Genomic DNA, 20,006 nt, shown 5'->3' with positions numbered 1-20,006 from the left:
GACTTTGCTTGGCTTCCAGCGTTGCAAAGGGATAACCTTTCAATATCTAGGCGCCCTAGAAGGAGGGGTCCCGCGGGCTTCTTCCCCGAAGGTCAAGCCGTAGTCCCTGTCCCTGGGAGAAGTGGAAGGAGTTAGGAGGAGGGAGCGCCCTTTGCCCTAATAACTAATAAATAGGCGGCTTCGCCCCCAAGTCGTCAATAAAATAGATAAAATATGTGATCATGACAGTACACTGATGCATAGGTCTTGTCTTCTTTACGGCCTTTTGATCATGATGCATCATGAACGCGCCAATATGTGATCGGGGTGAGCGGTGGTTAGATATAGGGGCGGCTTTGCCGGCTTGGATTGGAAGGAAGGGCTTCGCTTTCCGATCGCTTTTTGAGGTCGGTTTGGATGAGCGTGGGCAAGTTCGGGATTCGCTATCGCTCCGCTGCTTCGCGTTTAGAAAGCCGTATTTTTTTATCCCGAAGGGGGCATGCTGCAAAAGCGTAGGTGAGTGATAAGCGTAGGAGGCGTGCCCGAAGGGCAGCGGCAGCAGTGTGGTTCCAGGTGCCCGTCGCTAGATTGAGATCTGCAGGGCGGCGGGGACTTCGACTGCCTTGTATCAGGTGAAGAGAAGGGGGTGGTAGGCTTAGTAGGGCTCGAACCTACAATATAACCGTTATGAGCGGTACGTTTCAACCAATTAAACTATAAGCCCCTACGGATCTCTACATGCAATTCGCTCGCTTCGGGAAGAGCGGACGGAAAGAGGAGGCCTTTGCTCTATCTGCTTCTTCCTCTTCCCAGGAATGAACAATTGGATAAAAAAAAAAGTTTTTTTTTTATTATTGTTTCTAGAATATTATTATTCTATATTATTATATATAAAATGATAAAAATAGAATAGAATTAAGTTCTATTAGCCCTTTCGCGACTCAAACTGCCGGTACGCTTTCCGGCTCGCAATGGCTCAAACGGGCGGGGGCTCTCTATTTGCTTGCAATGCCGGTTCTTCGCCTTTAGTTAGAAGTAGAAGTAGAGGGCGCCATTTGCCCCACACTTCATAAAAAGTAGAAGTGATCAAGGGGTAGTAACTCATATCACGGGAGGAAACTTTGCGCAGAGTTCCATTACTATTAATGGGTGGCTCCGCGATTTCTTATGGGCACAGGCATCCCAAGTAATTAAATCTTATGGTTCTTCATTATCTGCATATGGGCTTTTCTTCCTAGGTGCCCATTTTGTATGGGCCTTTAGTTTAATGTTTCTATTCAGTGGACGTGGTTATTGGCAAGAACTTATTGAATCCATCGTTTGGGCTCATAATAAATTAAAAGTTGCTCCTGCTACTCAGCCGAGAGCCTTAAGCATTGTACAAGGACGTGCTTTAACCTATGGAGTCCTATTCTTGCGATATAACGCTAAATATTAGCCATAGAATGGATTTGGGCTTTGGATTCAAAATCCTGGAAAAAATATATCATAGGAGCTAGCCTTAGGGGCCCATTCCTAAAGCCATGAGGGTTGGTCAGAAAAAACGTTATCATAGACTATATGGAGGAGTGAGGAAAGGAAAGGGCTTCCATGACAATGAGGTCATTCTTGCATGGGCTTGCTTTGATGATGGGTAGGCATCTTCCTTCTTTAACCCTTTTAGTATAGCTTGAACTCGTCCAAAGCGCTCAAGATGGTCGAAAAAAGTAGCAGCTTTCACGTATGGTAATTTCCGCCGATCTAATTTATTAAACAAGGCCCCAAGTACATGAACTATTATAGCTTCCAGTGTATATTGACCTAACACATTTAGAATACTTAAAGCCTTATCAGTTAGACCCATTTTCTTCTGCTTTAGATAATCTTTTGCTGTAATCTTACTTGGATTAAGTATCTAACCATTGCTGGATATTTCTCAAAAGCCTTAGTCTCTTTTCCTTCAAACTCCCTTGTATAACTTTCGATTTGAATCTGTAATTCATAGAAATGAAATCTTTATCCGTTTTACAATCATAATAACCATCTTTTAACATTTTTAAAAAAATTCTTATTATGAGCCTTAGTTTTCCATTTTTTAGATTTCATATGCATCTCCACTTTATTTAGGAATATATTCATGAACTTGTCATACATTAAACATCTTACAGCATCCTTATCTTTCATCTCACTACTCTTTTTACCCATTTCTATACTGGTCTCTTCTTTTATCCCATCATGTAGCTGGAAATAAGCCAGTAAAAGACAACTAGAAGCAAGTGGGGGTACGTAAACGAGGACGGATCACAGTGTTTTTGTACTGGTCAGCTTTGAGGTGTCGAGTGAGGGATTGTTCTATCTCTTATGAAAGGGGCCTTGGTGCCTTATTATTAGAGAAAGGGGAGTACTATCTGACGCTTCGCTCGATTATTGGCCTATTCCGCTCGATTATTGTCCTATTACGCTCGATTATTGCGCCCTTTTCTTTACTTTTCTTTAGGGCCGGGGACGGGGTTAAGACGCGTGGCGATACCACGATTTAGGGCCGGGGACGGGGTTAAGACGCGTGGCGATACCCGCGAAAAACAAAACTTCAACTATTGATATAATTTTAGTTGGTGGAAAGAGTTAAGGGCCTCCAACGCCTATAAATAGAAGCTTCTTTCAGTCTCTATTAGGCACAAAGCAAAGGGCACTTAGTAGAAGAAAGTAAGTAGCCATGGATCCCAATGGAGGAATTGACAGACTTTCTATTATTTCAAATGAAATCGCACAAGTGGAGGCAGCAAAGCTCTACTGGGAGCACAGGCTAGCACTTTTCTGGGAGCATCTGCCTGCTATCGATCCTGAGATGATAGCAGACGCTATGCAACAAATAAGGGACCGCATTCGCGGTCTGGAAGACCGGAGGAGGGCGCTGGTACAAGAGCAGCAAGCACTTATTGTGCAAGCTGCGATAAATCGTGCCAACGGCGGGGGAGACTAGAGGAGTCCGTCGACTCTAGAAGGTTTAAATAAGTGTCTGTAGACGCACAAAGTAGTTTATTTTCATGTCATGTATGGTGGTTCTTTGTCTTTTTTTAGTAGAGATCTACTCCGATGCTTACTGGAGATAGACTCCTATTTATGCTAACTATCTTTGTTTGGTTTTCTTTTTTATGTTTGCATGTATGGGAACCCTAGTTTAAAATGTTTACTACTTATGCTTTTAGAATAATAAAGACTTTTTCGTATAAATGAAAATGAAGTTCTTTCCTTTTATTCTTTCTATAGTGGAGATAGTAGCACGTAATTACAGACATATTATTAAAGTGGTAAGAACGGGTTTCGTTCTAGTGCCCGAAAAGAAGATTCCAAAGCTTTTCCGTTACAGAACCGTACGTGAGATTTTCATCTCATACGGTTCCTCCCTTATGTGCATAATGAAAAGCAAATAATATATAGAATCTAAATAATAAGCTTTAAGCCTTAGATCTCTTTCTCGTTCGAGGTGGGAGTAGGCAGTTCTCTAGAACTGGATGTTGAATTATCAAAAAGATGATAGGAAGAAAAACCTGCTACTAGTTTTTTTTGGTACTTGGGAATCGAATTTGAAAGCAATGTCTTTAACTCTTTCATCTATCGTTGCTCGCATATCAATTGCATCGGAGTAGTTTTTAGCTCGCAAGAGGGTCCTCTTGGCAATCTTAATGTCTCCTTTCCTTTGGTCTCCATGGAGAGTGCTTTACATTCTCTTCAATGGTGTAGAGAGGCACAACAAAACCATTCTTGTCAATCACAAGTAGAGTGCACCTGATGCTTGTGAGTGACACAGATAAGTGCACGTCCAATTAAGAATTAAGAATTTCTTAGAATTCATTATTTAAAATAAGCCTTGCCCTCTAGTTGATAAGGCGATCTCTCTCTAAAATGAGTTTGGCAAATCGACCGAAAAATAGAATGAATGATCACAGTGTCTTAGCACCTTTTCTTTACTCGGGAAGAAGGCGAGTAGTTAATATCTTAAATAAGTGTGTTTCTAACGAATGCTAAACCGGCCTGGCGTTGCTTGATTTGATTAATAGGAAAGAGGGGAGTTGGAAGAATCCGTTTTTATGAAGAATTCGCCATGCGGGATAGAAACCTAATCCTAATAGGAAAAAACCCATCACTGAACAATCATAGGAATAGAAGAAATGGGTTAAGACCAAATGACAAAACTCTCTATGAGTTGGGCTACATAAAAGATCCTATTCTAAAATGGATGTAGGCTTAACTAAAGCCCAATGCAGGTTGAACTCTATGCTATGGAATCTAAGCCTCACTACCCTCTTAGGGTGTTACAAGTCATTTTTGGCCTAATGCAAGGCCCCATCTAGATTCAGCTTAGGGCTTTATGAGAGATTGATTGATGGACCTAAGCTAAACTTAGAAGATTGAACCTAAACCAAAGCCTATAGACTGAATTAGGAGAGCAGAGGTTTAATCCAAGACCAATAAAGCAAGCCCAAATCCATGCAAGAAGGCCCGTTGATCTATCCAAATTAAAAGCCCGTCAAAGGTGGCTCCTCACATGAAATCATGCAAAGGATCCGAGCCCTTCACATAAAAACGATGTTCCAGCGGTCTCTACCCAAGTAGCTTTGGTCCATGATAAAATGCGTCAGGGTTCAACAGTTGTTGTGGGGTTCTTATTTTACATCCCGCCCCCGATACATGGTATCTCCGTATTGTAAGGATATGAGATTAGAATCATACTTCTGCAGTCACAGCAAGAGCGATAGGGACTATTGGTATAACTTATACTGGAGGGCTAAACGCTATGTAGAGGAGACCGATCAAGGATCATTTCGTTGCATAAGCTTTTTATTGGCTTTTAATGCATGTTCTTCTATCTTGAATACCTGATTGTAGTTCGAAAGAGAATACGATAGTGGAAGAATACGGGCTTTGATCCGAAGAAGCTCATGCTACAGTTTGAGGCTTCGATAGCCTAGATCGCGCAAATGGGGCAGAGATCCTTCCTAGGCCTTATAGTGGGATATCAGCCCAGCCATTGGAACGAAATTAGCTACTTCAGAAGAAGATCAAGAAAAGGTTGCTTGCTGTTACCATTAAGTATGCAAAAAACTCCGCAATCTTACTCGAAAGACGCGCTAAAACGTTTGTTTTTTCCTCTTTCTTAATTAATGCGAAGAAAGAAAGTTTCGGTAGACTGGGCTTCTATATACAGTTGCATAACTAGAACGAAGCACGATAAGCTGACAGCTACACCGGCAATGCCCAAAGCTCCTTGGACTATTTAACTACCGATTGATCCACTACTGGGATGGATTCTTCTTTCACTACTTACTGACGGACTTACATCCAGGGAGTGAATTATCTAGGTTAGGTATCCTGGTGGATCCTGGTAGACCGGTTGGTGTTCATCAGTCAGTTTGCTTCTTTCTTTGACTGACGTAATTGATTCGCCGTTCCTTCCGATTCGGATGGAGATGCGGAATCTTCTTCTCTAGCTACAGCTACCCTATGAGATCGCTTGCACAAGCTTTGGATTAAACAAGATCGGCCATAGAATCGAAGAAAAGAATGGGGACATAGCGAGAGAGTTGAAAACCTGATGAAGCGAGATGAAGCAGGGCCTAGCGATAGGGCTAAGAAGAAACTGAATACTGATGAGCAGTGCATCAAAGTCACGCTGCCAGACGGTACTACCTTCTACAGCAACTAGCAATTACAGAACGAGGCATCGGAAAAGGCCATAGAAAAAGCTCCGTTGGGAGGCCACCATAGGTGTTTCTACCTCTGGGGTCCCATAATCGCGATATAACGCTAAAGATTAGCCATAGAATGTCTTTTCTACAAAGCCCTGGAAAACAAGATAAGATACAGTAGAATTCCCGTCAGAATCTTGGACCAGAGAAGTCTTCTGGGAGAGCTTTCTTGCTTACAGGGGTGGAACCGAGGCAGGGCTAGTTGCTTGGGATTACTTGCTAGCAAGAGGTAAAGCTCATACAAGGTATGGCAAAAGCAATAGTAGTTATCCGGGTCCGGAGCCCATTTTTGAAATAAAGAAAGAAAGTGAGGACTGACGTAAGTCAGAGGGCAGTGTTTTCTCTAATTTGTTCTAGTTGACTAAGGCGCCTGAAACAGCCTTTTCTTGCTATTAAAGCCCAAGCCAATAGCATTCCCAATTCTGATGATTGGTAGGGCGAACTTCATACTTTACTCATCACGTGCTTTTCATTATTGGTATTATTGTATAGAAAAAGAAGAGTTCATGTCGGGGACTCGCTTCTTCTTTTCGTCGTAACTCAAGGGAACGGTTGACTCCGTTGTTGTGCTACAGGATTGTGTCCCGCTACCACTCTACCGAGGTTAGAACCGGGGTTCTATGCTTCAGGAAAGGCTTCAAAGCCTGGGTTTCTTACTGGAATAGCCCTCCCGCCCCGTTTCTAGGCTTATAAAATAGCTGTTTACGCTACCTTTCTGGGCCTAATAGTCTACCCTATACCTACTATACAGTACCCGTGTTTATATGCAACTAGAGTGGCCTCTTTTGCGCGGAGTTGAGGACTCTAACTCCAGACTTTACCGGGCTAGAACTCTCTTTAGTTGCTTCTCTAGTGTTACACGCGTGGGCGGCTTCAAACCGGACTTGAATAGCATCTCGGACTCTACCAGGCCCAAAGCCCCCTGAAACAAATACCAGAGAAAGAAAGTCCGGCGCGGGAAGCTAAAGGAATGGAGCGAAAGCCTTAGTTTAAGACCTTTCATCGAATCTAGGGACTCCTGCCCTAGTTAAGCCCCCTTATAAGCCTCAGGAATTGCAATTTACGCTACGTTTCTTGACCAGGAACGAAAGCAACTCGACCAAGGGGAGGGGGAGAGGAGCGTATGCGAAGAGGGAGAGCTATAGAAGATAGAGTTGAAAGCTAGATACGAGGAGAGGTTCCGAAGGAAAGCCTTTTGAACATGCTGGGAATCCCCCTTTGGTGGCAGTTTACACGCGGGCGAAAAACCAATGTTTCGGAGATCTGTGTATGATTTCCCTATACCACGCTCAAACCCCTATTTCTATGCCTCAAGAAAGGCTTCTTTTGAATAGTTTCTGGCTTTCATAGCTAAATCGAACCTGGCGAGGAACCCTATTTAGTTGCTTCAGGAATGGCTGTTTACGCTGCGCTTAGGAACCCCAGCGCGTGATTGCTTATGCCTGGGCATAACTCTCTTTAGTTGCTTCTTTTCGCGCTCTAGAAAGCAAACCAAGATCTAGAAGAGTTTGAAGAGAGAGTTGTAGGAGTACATCATTCTTCCAATGGCAACAATACGGGCAAAAACGTTTAAGACCTTCCCATAGCTAAAAGCAACTCGACTAACAGGAGAGGCGGAAGACTAGCTCGACCAGAAAAGAACTAGAGTTCTATACTTCTTCCAAATTCTATTGTATTCTATACACTCTTTCTTCTATCGTTCGTATACCGTATATAGGTCTACTCACTTGCTAGCACTTCTTTTGCACTTCTTTTGCACCATTAGAGAACTTCTTCTTTCTTTTCAGCCTTCATGCCACCATCCTTGACATCTTGATATTGAAAATCAATAACCAGCTTCAAATTATCAAGACTCAAACCAAATTCTTCTTCTACATGCTTGGCATCTTTTGGCCATTTTTGATCTTTATAGCATATTTTAGCTTTATCAGAGTCATAGCCAGTATCAGAATAAGCTTCTTCATCATCAGAACTTGAGCTGTCAGAGTTTACAGTATGATTTCCTGAAACAAGAACAGAACTAGTAACACCTAACTCTCCTTATGTTTCTTGAATGATCTCATCATTCCTCACCTCCCCCTTACATTGACTTTCAATAGTCAATTTCTCAGCCTCACAAGGAACCTCTAGGTTCTGACTCTTATCTACCTCTCCTTCTGCCAGGTCAGGAGCCTGCCTCTCACTAGAGATTTTCTCAATTGTGCTCTCTAGCTCACTAGAAAGGCTCAGTGCACTCATACTTACAGAAACAAGAGGTGGCTGAGAAGGGATTTTTGTGGTCACATGAAGAGGGGAATCCTCCTTAGAGGGGCTCTCCATGGTCATCCCATCAGTGTATGTATTCTAAATAAACTCTGATGAAATATTTGAAGCATTTGTACCTTCTTGTAGATCATCCTCTCCTGCTAGATTTTAAGTGGCTTCATAATCAGAGACTGAAGCATCAAATGGAATGGCAGCAAGAGGTTGAACATCAAGAACATCAGAGTTGAAGTTGTCTTCATTTGGACTTTGACCAAATGGTTCTTGTGCGACATGGACTACAAGGGCTGCTTCATCCCTTTGAGTTGAAGGTTCTTGTGTGCTCTGTCCAGCTTCTTCTTGGCGTGCACCTGAACTTTGAACAGGTGGTTCTTGTGTGCTTAACCCATGTAGAGGATCATTAGCTATTAAGTCAGCTTCAGCTCTAGCTGCCTCTGTAGCTTGTTGATTGGCAGAGTTTAAAGCTTCTTCATTTGTTGAGTACCAATCAAATTCAAGTACTTTTGCAGTCTTCTTTTGCTGCTCTAGCAGAGCTTCATCATCACTAGACAAATGCACAGGCTCATCAACCTTATCACTCCAAGGTTGCATTTCTGGAGCTTGTTGCACTGTCTCCTCAGCTAAAAGAACTTTCTTTAATATCCTCTTTTTCCTGAAGATAAATTGATTGAAGATAGTGCTGATGCTGATAAGTTCATGCAAACTGTGAAGTTTGGTAAGAAGTCTGTCAGTATATATTACAAAGATCCTAAATTGATGAAGCTTGATGATTATGCTTCTTTTAAGCTGTTTGCTAAAGAGAATCCAGGAGCTGACCTTGAGGAAGCAAGAAAAGCATTCGAAGAGTTTAGCAAGGCTAGAGCTCTAGAAAAAGCCAAGGATCAGACTTCTGCTGTGGATTCTAAGAAGAAGGAAGCTACCAACCTGCCAAGCAAGCCTGTTTTGAAAGGTATATCCATAAAAGAGCCAATCCATTCAACTCAATCAAACAGACCAATCACTAGGTCTAGGACTGCTGAAACTCTTGATAAGGGAAAGGGCAAGGTGGTGGTAGAAAAGGAAGTTCCAAAGAAAACTCTTGTCACAATTGCTGATTCTACAAAGGCAGAGTTTCTCTTTGAAGACAATGAACAAGAAGCCACTCAGCTTACCAGAAAGAGGAAGGCAACTGCAGATCCAATTCCTGATGCACAAGTTCAAGAAAAAGCATCAGAGTTCATCCCTAAACCACTACAAGCTGGTGTTACAGGATTTGTCTCTGGTGTTACAAGTCAAGCTAAGGCTGTGTATACTCACTTGCTAGCACTTCTTTGCACCATTAGATAACTAATTCACTTTATTCCAAAACTTCTCTTCCATTTCCTGGCCAAGAATCTCTAGAAAGAGCTAAGCTAAGCTCAAATCGAATTCTAGTTGGGCATTTTAGCTGCCTTTAACACGTGTTGAACACGGGCGCTGAAAGCCAGACATTAACCTACCTTTTTGAGAAAGATCAAAGGGACGCCTCGCAAAGACTACTCAGAGCAGGTTTCGTGCTCAAGACGAGACTCCTCATCTAAGTCAATAGATGGGGCAGATGGTTTCTCTCTTCACGAGCCGTCTGGCTCTCTATACTTACCCACCCTTTCCGACCCCCGAGCCGGCTACTGCTTTCTCAAATCATTCCCTTTTCTCTCATCTTTCTAGAGATTTCTTTGCCAGCCAAGAAATTATATTCAATAGTAGCGGCATTCTTTTCTTGACTATTTGCATCTTTCTTTAAGAGCTTTATTCGTTCCTGTTGTGAAATGAATAAATAATAAAGCCATTGCACGGACGAAGCTGTTAGTACGGTTAAGACATGCAAACTCCGTTTCAGTCCAATTTATCTAGGACTGATCCTGCTGTGTCCATGGCACATTTGGCTCTCTCCTGTTGATTATGTAGGATCTGATGGGCCGCTCTTAAAAATGTGAACGTAACCCTCGCTATTTAATCTCCGGCTATTGATATTGAGCCAAATGGGACAGAAGGTACTCTTATATAGAATCTGCTCTGACTGTTCTCATAACCGGCGCTAGTGAAAGCAAATGACATAGTTAAAGAAGAAGAGAATGCCCTGAGAGAAGAAAGGAAGTCAGGGAATGAGCAGGTGCTATAGCCAGAAGAAGTTGTTACAGAATAGGTTGCATCTAGCATACAACCAGTGGAGCCATAAGTTGTAGATATTCTATTAAATGGCTGAATCCGTTGTTCAATATTTTTGAACTTTGAAATCATACGCTGTCTCCATATCCGTTGTTCAAATAGCAGCTGCTTGGCTCTTTACCGGTGGAAGCTTTGAAGGAATTGACTCCTTAGACTGTTGAATAAAAAGAAAGAACTGCTCTTGGTCTACCCGCTGTGATTGAATCACTAACCGCAGTTGTGCTAGAATCAGATAGATCTGGGTGGAAGGTTTTCATTTGACATTAGAGCCGCTATTGAAGGAATTACCGGGGAACTACAATTTTTTTTATGTAAAGATGAGATTCATTTTTAAAAGAATCCCAGATACATGGCTTACATACCCGGCCCAACATTCTTGGAAAACAATCGAATCGACGGCTGGTTCTATTTACCTATATCTTCTGCTTTTAAAATGAAGACTAAGACAGGAGTTTCGTGGAAAATAAAGAAGCCTTGAATCGATGACTTAAGCCTCTTTCTTAGCTTAGCTTAGGGCGTTTAAAGAGCGTGACTCTTTAGTGAAAAAAGGGCCCATTTGATTCCATTCATGAATTAGCCCACTATGACATTTAAAAAGAAAGATATAGAATTCTATAAGAATAGAGTATATCATTCGTGTTTCTGTTACAACACGGCGAAAGTAAATAGTTCGAATGAAGAGAAAAAAGAAACATTTTTAGGCTTTACACCTGGGATTGTAGTTCAATCGGTCAGAGCACCGCCCTGTCAAGGCGGAAGCTGCGGGTTCGAGCCCCGTCAGTCCCGACAGATTCAATAAATACATCAATTCATCTCTCCATTTTCGGTGAAAAGGGGGACAGGGAGCATAATTTCATTCCCAACGGGGGATCTTTCTTTTATACCCCGTGCTAAGAATCTCTTTTTGTGCGGGTGCGGGCCGTTCATGCCTTTGGAATCGTCAGGTGCTGGCATCTTCTGTGTGACGAACATGGCATCTATCGCCAACTGAGTCCTTCTCCTACCCTACAGTTTAACAACATAAAATTAGAGCTAACGCCTAGCGGGCTTCTCTGGCTCTCTCTTTGTCTGCTTCTTAATTGACTCTTATGAGCTAGTTTCCAGTCGATAGTGAAGACCATACTAATGCGTATGCGGGATTACCGGAATAGCAACTACCGCGGGTAGCATGTCTATCATAGTCCTAATCTTTTTTATCCTTGTTCAGAAGAAAGGGAACGCTAGCTAGATGCTTAACCACACAGGTAGCGTGTCCACGCTTACGGCTTCCGATCGCTAGCTTTCTTTCTTCAGCAAAGAAAGAGTAGGAATAGCTCGGTCATAGGTACCATACGAAGAAAGGTCTTCCGTTCATTGAAGAAAAGAGAAAACGAAGAAAAAAGCAACAACAAGCTCTAACTCGGGAATAAAATAACAACTGGAATGCTTCATCTCGTAAGCAGACTTTGATTGATCGAATGCTTTTTCTCTACTACTTCATTACTTTTATATCTAGGTCTACCATTAGGCACCCTTCATTAGAAATAAGTAGTTTACAGGGAGGAGTTCGATCCATTAGGTTCTTCGATTTGTTCAGAAAAAAGAAAGGAGAGACAAGAAAACATCTTTGATTACGATTAAAAGAGAACCAAAACACATTTTTTTGTACTATCGCAGTCTCGACCAAAATTGTTTCGGCGCCGGATTTTCAGGACAACCCTGAAGACCTTTTTTAAGTCCGTTATAGAAAAAAACAATGAATTTGCAGCGATATCTCATTTCTTGGAAGCTACTAGAAAAGGGGAGCGGGAAAGCTGCAGTAATTCTTTGGAAAAGCCCTCTCTCTTCTCTTTGTCTTCGATCTTCCTTTAATCTATTGTTTCGTTTCTTCATATACCTCCCCACCAATAGATAGAGACAAATGGGAATAACCGAACCACGTCTACAAAATGCCAGTACCATGCAGCTGCTTCAAAGCCAACGTGATGCTCCTTGGTCAGATGACCAAGATATTGGCGAATACCACATACGATCAAGAAAAGAGTACCTATAATCACATGAAACCCATGAAAGCCTGTTGCTAAGAAAAAGGTAGAACCATAAATACTATCCGAAATAGTGGAGGGTGCTTGATAATATTCCATTCCTTGAAAGCCCGTGAATACTAGAGCCAGTGAAACGGTAGCTACTAAAGCGTAAACAGCTCGCTTTTCCTTCCCCGCGAGTATAGCATGATGAGCCCAAGTTACGGCAGCTCCGGATGAAGGGAGAATAAGGGTATTAAGAAAAGGGATTTCCCAAGGATCTAAAACCCCAATCCCTTTTGGGGGCCAAATACCTCCGATCTCTACCGTAGGTGCCAAAGAGGAATGAGAAGAAGCCCAAAAAAAAGCAAAAAGGAACATAACCTCCGATACGATAAACAGAATAAAACCATATCGAGGTCCTAATTGTACGACTTTGGTATGATGTCCTTCCAACGTGGATTCACGTATAACATCGCGCCACCATACGAACATAGTATATAGGAGAAATATGAGGCCCAAACTGAGAAGTGTTGCACCCCCTTGAAATGGGTGCATGTACATCACACCTCCTACGGTGGTTGCCAAAGCTCCGAGTGAACCCGAAATAGGCCATGGACTTGGATCTACCAAATGATAAGAATGCCTCTGAGATTCAATCATAAACTACTTTGCCTCGGTTGTATGTAAACCCCCCCTTCACCCCCACCCCCTAAAGTGCTAAAGAAGGGCTCTTTGGGGCATAATTTTCTTTCTATCTGACAGGACAAACAAATAGGAAGGGATGGTTATTTCATTGCATTGATAGAAGTCTAACTAGAAAAAGATCTATCTATTACTTTGTGAGAAGAGAATCGTTGGTTTGACCGACGGACTACGCGGGAAATAAGAGATCTAGGCAAGCAGAACTGGGCGGGGGAATTGCTGTTTCAAGCGCCTTGCCTTTACGGCTCTTTCTCGGGCGCCTCCGTTTTAGTTTTCGTTTACCCTTTTTTTCTTTTTTGGCATAATTTCATTCTTTCCACCTCATCCACTAATCGACGAAAGAAAGGGCACCCTTCCCTTTCTCTCCCTAGGGCCTTCCCGGCAGCTAACCAATCATAAGGGCCCTTTCCCTCTAGGAGCTTTTCCAATGCGGCCTCCCATTGCCCCTTGCTTACCTTGATGGGGGAGCGTAACTCCTTGCTACAAAGGAGCTTTAAGATCTTCTTCTTCCAAAAATTTAGAAGAAAAAGATCTGCTGAGTCAAGTTCCGGCTGGCCCGGCCGAAAACGCCTGCCCTTCGACGGCAGGTTGATAATCTTATTCAAGTTCGAAATAAAGGGGCTTTGAAACTTTTTCTTCCCCTCTTTCTTCCCCTCTTCGGACTTGATCCTGTCGAGCCATGTCTCTATATCCTCATCCTCCTCGGATACTGCATCCGCTTCTGGGCCAGCAGGTGCTGCATCCGCTTCCCCAAGCAATTCTCCCTGAGAGATTTCGGGAGAAGGAATTACTAGCATTTCCCCCTCTTGGGGTTGGTTCCCCGCGCCCGCAGCCACGAGCAGGTCTGAGGATCCCGCAGGATCGTGGCCCGGATTGGGGGGGGTACTATTACTTCCCCCCGCATCCCCCAAAAACTGGCTAACTGCTTTCCACAGTTCACCCCCTCCTCCTGTCATAAAGACTAGGTACAACATGAAGTAGAAAAGAAAAGCAACAAAGAAGAGCAGTGCAGCTCTGATCAGAGCGCATCTATTAATATAGAGGCGCCCTGGTAATTTTATAATTGTTTTCCCATAGACACCTGCTACTGAAAAATGAATATTGATCCAGACCCGGATTCCTAGAGAATACAAAAACAGAGATTTCAAATTAGTGGACAGATACTTGGACACAGGTACGATTTTCAATATTCTCATATTTTGTTTTCTAAATGTTTTGCTTCTTTAAAGCCCCCAAAATCAGGGCTGTGTTTTAAGCCCACAAGGCTTGGCTTGGGACGGCATGTTGGTAGCCCGGTTTTGTTAGAAAGAAGAGAAATAGGCAATACGTTTTGACCTAAAATGGGCGACCGACCAACGAAAAGATCATTATTTCGACATCGTTGGTAGTTCAATTTAGACCATAATACTGCCTTCAACAACCCAACGACTCCCTCGTTTGTAGGCCGTCTTAAAATCATAGAACAGACACAAAACACCCATTTTCAGGTTGGGTTGGTCCAACCAAGAAAGACATGGGAGTTTTAGGGACACCTGAGATAAGTCACACTTGGACCGACTACTTTAGTCAAGATTGGCTATCTCTATATACGCAAAATAAAGGCGAAGACTTTGCTCGTAGTTCCTCTCTCCTTAGTGTACTCGTGGGACTCGGTAGTGCGCTCGTGAGACATCGCGTAAGAGCGCTTAGAGCAGCTCGTAGCTATTGTATGCATGGGAGTGATGATATATTGATTGCACGAGCTAGCCGATTCGGATTGAGAGGAAGGTAAGTTCTGATCTAATATATGAAGACCTGTGTCGCACATCCGCTGCTAGAAGGAGTGAACTCGGGGTGAGATTGCTGCTTACTTGCTTGTGTCGCAGATCAGCTGCAAGAATAGGGTGAAAGGAAAACTTTAAAGCAGAAAGGCAGACGAACCAGGCAAATCATCTAATCCAGCGATGTGTTAAGCAAATAAGCAATTTACTTTTTCTCCACTGAATTCTTCACCCAAGTTTTTGTTGCAGGAGAAGCGGTGACAGAGCTGATCTATGATAAAGAGACAGAGAGGTCAATGCTTTATGTTAATAAAATAGGTCTTTAAGATCTTCTCCTAATCTGGCTGCTGGTACAGGCTTCCACCTGGCTGGATGGGACTTTCTAAATGAATTGATTCCTGCAAATCTAGCCTTGTCGCTTGATTCTCCGCTTAGAAATCAGTCATAGGAAGTTCAATTCTACCTCTACGCCAACTGCCCTAGCCTTTGCTTCCTCGGACATCTATGTGCTTGTTGATGCCTATTCAGACTCGGTGCCTCACAGCCATTACAGATTGAACTTGTCTGGTACGACTTCTTCCTTTAAATTAAAAGAGTTGTTCCAAAGGATAAAGGATCGGCCAGTGATTAAACCTCTTGTCGTACGTTTGGCTTCCGGCTTCTGGCCCCACCACTCTTTAATCAAGGAGAGGCGAGACTTCGTAAACTGGGATGGGACTATCCATACATTTCACTACTCCTTTCAGGCTTAGTTCGTAGTTTAGTTTAAGGAAGGCGACCAGCTCTTCTCAGAACCCCCGGGGAAACTCAAAGTTGTCTCTTGACCAGCTCTTGGGAATTCTGTGATATTAGTAAGCTAGGCCTATAGAGTTGCTTTGGTAAACAAAACCCCTGGAATTGCTTGACTTCTGCCTCTCATTACTTCAATTGGCATTGTATCACGAGTGTAGGAGTTGTCAAAGAAAAAAGATAAGAGACTCACTCACGGAACACTTTCTATATCAACGAAGTTCTAACCTCTGAAACATAGAGATATCAGCTGCTCTTACCTATTACTCTATTACATCTTACTCATAGCTAAAAGCAATTTACTCATACCTCGCTCTTTTCTCAAAAAAAAAGCTAATCTACTTAGCTTGAATACGAACTCGAACAGGGATATTCCATTAAGTTCAGGGATTCACCCCGTCCTTCTTAAGCAACTCTCACTCTTTCTTTCCACCGGATACCCTTGGCTCAGACAACCACACGATGGAAAAAGTTTTATGATAGATTGATCAAGGAAAAGCAATATCTATGAGCTGATCTTCCCTTTAGGCTGAGGAACGTAACTAGTTTCATTCCTTGAAGTCAGTCTGCCCAGGCATTCACCCAAGCACCAAGCCGGAGCAGAAGGGCAAAGCCAAGCCAGCCAAAGAAAAGAGGGATAGGCATGATTATTCTATTCTAAAGGTCAAGATACCTCCTTGCAACCAGACTCTCACAAGTCAACTACCTCTCCATAGCCTATGCGACTAAGCAAGTCAACAGTTTGTTAACAAGAGTGGCATATCCGGCTACAATCTTTAAACATTTCATCTCCTGTTAGTCGAGCCTCCCTCCCAGGCTGTGCTTTTCTTCTAGAGCGTTCTTGCCAGCTGGAAAGCATTCTGAGAACTACTAGCGATAATATACGCCCAGTGTCGCCGGGCGATTCTGTCCTTCTCCGCTTACTAACTGAGTTTCTTCCAACAAAGTTAGAATCTCACTCCGCCTTCGCCGGGGCTAGCTGCGTGGCTTCAACCCGTTCGCTCTCAGAATCACATCCAGATGCAAGAAAGCTATAGAATCAAGCTAGGAAGCTGTAGAATCAAGCAAGATTGCTTTACTACGAGAACAGGAGCAGGGCTTGAACCTGCAGTTTCCCATTTCCTGTTTCAGAATTTCTAACAAACATTATTGCTTTCTTTTCTTATGATATTTCTAGTTAGAGAGAATCAATTCAATTCCTATGGTCGCCATGGATGAAACGATTCTTATATCGAATACCCTCAGACGCAACGCACATCTATCTAACAAAGCAAGCACTTTCCTCGGTAAGGCCCGGGTATGCCTCCTACCTTCCTTCTGACCCCGCGCAGTGAGCAAGCATCAATCAATCAATTAGATTTCTTTCTTGGGATTCTTATTTTAGTGAGAACCCCATTTCACTAATCGCCAGGAACTTGGTCTCATGGCCATATGATGATAGAAGCATAACTTTTACATATTCACTTTGCTTAGATCCTTCCTCCGGCTAAGAGTCTTTCAATTCACGGATGACTTCACAAGGAAATGATTCTCGCTAGAGGAATTCTTCTAACCTTAGTGTAGTGACGCGCTATCCCTATTATGATGAGCCCGGTGCTTGGACCACCCAATCTATAAAGATTCGAGTTTACAAGTGACCTGACTCAAACTTAGATCTTTTCAAGTTCATCCTAGCTATGCTATCATCTCAATCATTCTTCATTCACTTCGAGTCCGAGAATTCCCAATCCGTCATTCTTCTTAGTCCACCGAGGGGGCTAACCAGATAGATGGTGGGTCTATGCAAAAGAAGAATATGAGCTAGATTTTCATCCCCTTTCAGTTCCTTATCCTTAGAACAGTAGGGTTTGAAGCTGGCAAAGTCAATAAATCCAGCAGTAAAAGGGGCAAGTGCAGTCACTCAACCAACGCCTTTCAAGCAATCTCTTAAGTAGGGGTAGGGCTCTTAGGCAGCAATAGGAATGACTCTGACAACCTGTCTCAATCTTTACCTCTCCAGGATCAAGAAAGACCTCTTCTTCTAATTAAGATGTTTTCTCTCTGGGAAGTTTTCAAGCCAATCTATGAGTCTCTTTCCTTTAAAGCCTTGAAGTTCTAATTTCAAGTGAAGCAAGTAGAATTTCTAGTCAAGCATCAGAGTCAGGGTCAGCCCTGTCGGCCAAGACGGATGTCCTTCTTTCTCCTAGAGAATATGCTTTCCCCATCTCTTTTTTAGTGCGTGTGTCTCTAGGCCTAGTGGCTATCCTCTTTCCTGCAGTCCTAAGCTCAGCCCCTATCCTTATGTATGGGCTTCTAATCTAAGGTACGCCCGTCCCTGGAGATATGAGTTTACAAGTGTTGGATTCTGAAACAATAGCATTCTATACTTCTCTGTCTATCGCTCTCACTATTATCTTAATCTGAATGTCTAGGAAGCAGGAATTTCATTGTGCTTTCAATAGGCTCAATGTCAGGTCTAACTGATGTTCCCAAACACTTCAGCAAGAGACATCCATTTTTTTATCTTCTTCTTTCTTGTTGATGTAGCAGGGTATCTAAAGGGGTATCTAATTGGAATGCTAAGGTCAGGCCTTGTGTAAATCTATCCTAATCCCAGTCCAGCGGTCTCTGTCCCTTAGGCAAGCGCAGGAAGCACTCTTTCAAATGGGAAAGAAAGATGGGGTGTACTATCACCTGGACTAAGGTTATCCTATTTCCTTTGCAGATTAAGCAGGCACTTTTTTCTTTTCACTTGAAGGATAAGGTTTTCAACACCCCACCTACTTACTTTTCAAGCCAGGAAGGGGACTAGTCTCTTAGTTAGCCAGTCAAGGCGTCAAACGAGCGAGCAAAGCAAGGGCTAGGTCAAGGTCAAAGAGAAAAAGGGTAAAGGGTTCTGAAAGATGCTCGAACCTAAAAGATTGTGTGAGATGATCTTTCTCGTCAGAGAGTGAGAGTGAAGCTTTGTCCCGAGAGGATATCTATAAAGTCTCTTCTTTCTATCCTTCTACCTGACCTGCTCTATAAAGGAATGCTTCTAGGAGTTGGAGATCAACCAGCTCTGATAGAAGAAATGGAATTTCTTAACAAAGATAATATCTTCCAATAGCTGGACAAAGAAGCTTCGTCGGATCTTCCCTGAAAGCAGGGGGGAAGGCAAAGAACCATGAGACGGGTTGATCGAAGAGCTGCTAACAAGCGAAGGCAGGATTGAACTGATTGATTATTTGATTGCTCGGAGGATGCACAGAACAGCGTCGCTCGCTTCCGTCCTATTCTCTTAGTCTACTATGCATGGCAACCTCGACGGATTTGGTAGGGCTGGGTGAGGGAGATTGATCGCTTAGCTGCTTTGCTTAGCTCGGAACGATGGACAGCAGATAGCTCCGAACACAAGCTATGACTGATTAGCAGTGCACTGCGTAGGTTGCTGCTTATCCCGGGATAGGAACGAATGAGCTGCCCTTTGCCCGGCCGATCATCCAATGCTTTCGTCCGTCTCCGCTCAACTTGGAGGATAAATGCATTTACTGGGCGACTCGAGGAGGTGGGTACGAATGAAAAGTCCATCAAGCCCAAGCCGAGGTCGGAGATAGAATGGCTTTAAGCTCTCATGATCGTCGAATAACCGATTGCAGTTTTTATTCTCCTCAGTTCATGAGTTATTGTTAGGCCCTACGACTAGTAGTGCGTTCACTCCCGGATTAACACTCACAAAGGAATGGCTTTTAGAAAGATTCTTTGGTAGGAAGGTCTCTCAATTCCTAGACTATGCTCCCAACAGCTGATTCTAATGTAATGTCAAACCTTCAGCGTATTCTGATTCACTTGCCGGGTCGCCGGCTGCTACTAATAAGAACCTAACTTAAGATCCGGATATACTTCCCGATCAACTGCTATTGGTCCTTGCTCTGGTGCTTATAGCCTCGTATACGGATTTTAGGGCATTTAGCTAGCCTATATCTCCGCTATCGCAGTAGTTGTTCTAAACAGGCATTAGACAAATCAATCTCAATTCGACTCGCATAGCTAAACCACTTCATTCCCCTTTACAGCTAGGTTATGAAAGAACTATGGCATAGCTACTATATAAGCTATATAAAGTCAATAGCAAGACTTGCTGTACTGGCTCTATATGCTTATGGCAAGTGAGTATACCGTATATAGAAAAGGTATACTCACTTGCTTTCAGGAATAGCACTTCTTCGCCTACCTCTAGCTCTGGCACCAAGACTACTTCTGATAACGATAGCTCTGGCAATGAGAGCTCTGGTGGCAACAACACTTCTTCTACTACTTCTGATGCCCGGGAGCGGGTGCAAGAACGAATCAAAGACCGAGATCAATGTTGTTGAGTCTGAGGTCCATGGCAATGGCAGAGCTTGAGAAACGAGAAGCTACTAGAAGAGCTCACTATTTACGTTATAGAGTATAGATGTGGCCTGTCTCTATAGTGAACCCTATTTATGGTTGGTTCTATTATCTATAGAGTGATAGAAAATAGTACATGTTGTGCTGACCCGGAGATTGTTTTGTGTCCAGGTAGTCGGCCTCATAGGAAACTATGCAAAATCCAGCCCTATACTCAGTCTAAAAATTGTTGTTACTATGAC

The 20,006-nt window shown here is 43.0% G+C and overlaps 5 protein-coding genes and 2 non-coding genes across 7 annotated transcripts in view; 3 read left to right on the top strand and 4 right to left on the bottom strand.

The window, feature by feature from the left end:
• Positions 1 to 621: 621 nt before the first annotated feature.
• On the bottom strand, positions 622 to 703 carry tRNA-Met. Its single transcript has one exon. It is a non-coding gene; the product is annotated as a tRNA-Met (tRNA).
• Positions 704 to 8,120: 7,417 nt separating this feature from the next.
• Positions 8,121 to 8,561, bottom strand: orf146a (hypothetical protein). The gene has a single exon. It carries the CDS (start codon positions 8,559 to 8,561, stop codon positions 8,121 to 8,123), a length of 441 nt encoding a protein of 146 aa, YP_010185182.1.
• Positions 8,562 to 8,666: 105 nt separating this feature from the next.
• Positions 8,667 to 9,296, top strand: orf209a (hypothetical protein). Its single transcript has one exon. The coding sequence runs from the start codon at positions 8,667 to 8,669 to the stop codon at positions 9,294 to 9,296; it is 630 nt and encodes a 209-aa protein (YP_010185181.1).
• A 1,573-nt stretch (positions 9,297 to 10,869) lies between these two features.
• tRNA-Asp lies at positions 10,870 to 10,943 on the top strand. The gene has a single exon. It is a non-coding gene; the product is annotated as a tRNA-Asp (tRNA).
• A 1,082-nt stretch (positions 10,944 to 12,025) lies between these two features.
• Positions 12,026 to 12,823, bottom strand: cox3 (cytochrome c oxidase subunit 3). Its single transcript has one exon. It carries the CDS (start codon positions 12,821 to 12,823, stop codon positions 12,026 to 12,028), a length of 798 nt encoding a protein of 265 aa, YP_010185180.1.
• A 320-nt stretch (positions 12,824 to 13,143) lies between these two features.
• orf305a (hypothetical protein) lies at positions 13,144 to 14,061 on the bottom strand. Its single transcript has one exon. It carries the CDS (start codon positions 14,059 to 14,061, stop codon positions 13,144 to 13,146), a length of 918 nt encoding a protein of 305 aa, YP_010185179.1.
• Positions 14,062 to 20,001: 5,940 nt separating this feature from the next.
• Positions 20,002 to 20,006, top strand: part of orf159a (hypothetical protein) — a 480-nt gene continuing 475 nt past the window's right edge. Inside the window, exon 1 of the mRNA in view lies at positions 20,002 to 20,006. This exon is cut by the window's right edge and continues 475 nt beyond it. Within this exon, the coding sequence (YP_010185178.1) occupies positions 20,002 to 20,006 (5 nt within the window).

This window comes from Apium graveolens, mitochondrion, assembly GCF_009905375.1.
Source record: "Apium graveolens strain L.+W99A mitochondrion, complete genome".
Lineage (NCBI taxonomy): Eukaryota > Viridiplantae > Streptophyta > Magnoliopsida > Apiales > Apiaceae > Apium > Apium graveolens.
Note: the sequence above shows the minus strand (reverse complement) of the source record. Positions and strands in the feature narration are given on the sequence as shown.